Here is a 3,712-nt window from a genome sequence, read left to right as displayed (position 1 = left end):
CACTCGATCTAGAAATCATATTCACATACCTACCTACAAAACTAATTATTTTAAACATAATATTAGATACTCAGGCCCCACAATGATGAATAATCTCCCACCCCCAATTCTAAACGTTGATTCTCTAAGAATATTTTCAAAAAATTTAAACTTCACCTAATGTCGTTCTATTAAATTAATATTTGCGGTCAGATTTGATATGTTCTGCTTTCGCATTAACTTCAGTTGTTTGTTTGTTTGTTTATTCATTTATTTATTTTTTTTTTCTCCTTTTTTTTGTTTTTTTGGCTCTTCATTTTTTGTCTGTATTGACTTTTTTTTTCTTTTTCAGGCATGCCCATCACAAGATCTTTATCTTCTCGGGATCATGCCTTCTTCCATAGTTTACATTTTTCTTTTAAAAACCTTATTGTATTGCGTTGTTTTGTGTTCTATGGAAGTTAATAAATGTCTTGAAAGAAAAAGAAAGAACGTTAACAGCATGTTGCTTTTGATATTTTTAATTAATATTCCATATTGTCTCTTAGGCATTTAGAGTTTATGGATTGTGCCAATACATAATCATGGTGTGTCTATATATGGTCATGATGTGATGTCATCATGACAATATTTAGGCATGTTTGGAAAGGGCTTTACCCTAATAACAGATAAATGTGTGCTCAAATTTTCTTATAATGCTAATTTGTGAGAGTGGGCTGTTAATCATACATTGAATTTGTTTGTTTCCTAGGCATTTGGAGTTTTTGGATTGTGCCAGGTGTTTGCTTTAACTGAATACTTGCGTGCCAATCTGAGTGACCAGTATTTTAGCATTCTTTTCCGAAGTGTTATGATTATAATCACGTCTGTTGTGACTGCAGTTGGTGCTGTTTTATCTTGGACTGGCAGTATCCTTTTTATACTATATAAACTTTTAACAATAAAGTAATACAATTTTATTTTACATTGAAGAAGAATATATATTGGCACATATTGGTAAGCATTCCGTGCAGACCCGTTGGCAGCAGCAAAAGGAGCGCTCTTCTTTAGGTATAATATAAAAGATTATAGATGGCGAAAAAAATGATATGAATGATTACTACTATGACCTTAACAAATTTTTGCAGAAATTTCTCCATGGACAGGACGTTTCTATTCCCTTCTGGATCCTTCGTATGCCAAGAATAACATTCCCATCATTGCGTCTGTCTCTGAACATCAGCCTACTACGTGGAGTTCATATTACTTTGATTTGCAGATGCACGTCTTCATGTTTCCAGGTATCAATTAAATTTCTCTTATAACAAGTATCGCTTGTGAGCAGTGGGTGGCTCCAGAAATTTGCCGGCAGGGGTTCCGACATGTAAGACAAGGGGGGGGGGGTTTAACCAAGTGACTGGCTAGAGCCTCGTTCAGGGTTCTGGAATAAAAAAATCACTGGTTTAGACCACAACAGGGACTGGCAATAAAAATAGTGTTATTTGGATAAGCAAATTATTATTTTCGATCCGACCACCTCATTGTGGCGTCGGACGATTGGGGGTCCAGGTTTACGCTGACTTCTGTTGTATGTAGTGGGATGTATAGCATATATAATACCAGTGTTTATTAGCTTATGTGTGTAATCATGGGATGTAGAATCAATTATACACAAGTCTAAGAGTGGCATTTCCGGCCATCTAGCGGTGTAATAATCACAAGTTTTCTTACCTTAGCCCCTAGACCCTTCAACTGTGGAAGTCCCTTCCTGGCCTCCTCTATTTCAAATTCGTGGTTGCGCCACTGATGTATTTGTGCATGTCTTACCAAAGATCATTTTCTTTCCAAATAAGTAGCTTATATGGTGACCTGGCGATATTCTTTATAAGGTGATTGATTATTTGTGTTTTTCAGTTGGTATGTACTATTGCTTCTGCAAGTTAACTGATGCCAATATTTTTATCATTTTGTATGGTATTACAAGTTTATATTTCTCTGTAAGTACTGTAATTTACTATATTTTGTGTTTACACTCTAATATGACATTTGATTCATTAAATCTTGAATATGTAAGCCAGAGTACATAAGCCATAAATGATATCGAAGCCATATGTAGATCAGTACAATCCAGTATGTGGAAATAAATATGCACATATTTTAAGAAATGATGACATTTTGGAAGGCTAATGATTTCCAGTCAAGTAATTTTAATGTAGATGTATTTTTAACATTGGTTTTTTTGTTTTTTTTGTTTTTTTTTTAAATTCTTTATTGGTCCTCATTCTAATTGGAAATAGGAAATTTGGGCTGGCCCCTGCAGACCCACATCAGCCGCAATGGAGCGCCCCCCCCCACTTAACTATAACATATAACAGGACACATACGGATACAAACGTTGTTCTTAACCCTCCATATAAGGGTTATTCAAGGAGCCATGCGTCAGACTCCAATTAAATCTCGACACTGAATGAGCTTGAACCTGAGTCTTCAATGCAAGTAGCAGAAACAATACCACTCAGCCAACCACTTAGCTCATCATTATTATCTTTAAATATTTTTTTTTGGTTGGAGGGGGGGGTGGTGTTTGATAATAAGGTATTTTATTACATACAAAGCTTTAAAGAAATAAATAAAACAAAAGTACATACATTTTAAACCTACAAAACAGTTTTAAGTGGCACTTTTAAGATGGTTTTTATTAAAATTTTTTTCAGGGTGTGATGGTACGTTTGATGTTAGTACTTGCGCCTGTTATGTGCATCCTGTCTGGTATTGGAATCTCGTCTGTGCTAACAACTTACATGAGAAACTTAGACATTACCAGGAAGGATAAGAAAACAAAGAAAACAGATTCAAGTTATCCAATCAGAAATGAGGTTAGATTACAACTATCCAATAATATGATACATTGTAAACATGCCCATCACAAATTAGGTTTGCCATTCCAAAGCCAGCATACTGTCACTAAATGTTAAACTGAGTAATTAGCATAAGAATGTGGTAGTATTGTATACTTTAGTACAGAGAAGCTGTAATACTTATACTCGTAACTTTGGCAATAGTAAGTTGATTTCAGTAAATGACCCATCATTTTAAAGCTTTATGTGGAGAATAAGAATATGTTAAAAAGTCAATTTTCATTTTTTGGTCACTAATACTGGTTTTAGGATGGCAGGCCTTAAATATTGTCAGTACCAGAAAAAAATAATAATGACACTGTAATATACTTAATTGTATTTCAGGTTGCAACTGCTGTTATTTTATTGGTGACTTTCTTCCTGATTACATACACATACCACTGTACTTGGGTAACATCTGAGGCTTACTCTTCCCCCTCAATTGTGCTGTCAGCGCGTGCTGGTGACGGTGGACGTATTATTTTTGACGACTTCAGGGAAGCTTATTACTGGCTGAGGCATAACACTCCTGAAGTAAGTGCACAGCTTACAAACTGTTTTGTAGGTTTAAAATGTATGTACTTTTGTTTTATTTACAGCTTAAGACTCTCTTGATTTTGCATGGAGATAGGGGGCGCACTAGTAGAATTTGAATAGAGTTTGAAATTCTCTACACGCAGCACGCATACACCATCTCTCTTCAATTTATATTTAAACGCTGTATATTTCGTGATAGTACTTTTTGTGATAGGATTCTGTTTCAAAGAAACCCGGAGTCGGAGCTCTTGCTATTCTGTAGTCTTTGCTTTCAGGGTCTGTTTTAGTTTACGTTTTTTCTTTGTGTAATTTATACCAAT

At 35.0% G+C, this 3,712-nt stretch overlaps 1 protein-coding gene across 1 annotated transcript; it reads left to right on the top strand.

Annotated features, from left to right (window-relative positions):
- Positions 1–730: 730 nt before the first annotated feature.
- LOC117116355 (dolichyl-diphosphooligosaccharide--protein glycosyltransferase subunit STT3A-like) lies at positions 731–3,416 on the top strand (the record flags this gene model as incomplete). Its single annotated transcript, XM_033260372.1, has 5 exons — positions 731–887; positions 1,107–1,259; positions 1,873–1,955; positions 2,673–2,834; positions 3,201–3,416. Coding segments are annotated over 5 exons (771 nt in total), but the record flags the coding sequence as incomplete, so codon positions are not given.
- Positions 3,417–3,712: the final 296 nt, after the last annotated feature.

Source organism: Anneissia japonica, unplaced genomic scaffold, assembly GCF_011630105.1.
Source record: "Anneissia japonica isolate Jap-2015-1 unplaced genomic scaffold, ASM1163010v1 scaffold130359_len3712_cov181, whole genome shotgun sequence".
NCBI classification, from domain to species: Eukaryota; Metazoa; Echinodermata; class Crinoidea; order Comatulida; family Comatulidae; genus Anneissia; species Anneissia japonica.
Note: the sequence above shows the minus strand (reverse complement) of the source record. Positions and strands in the feature narration are given on the sequence as shown.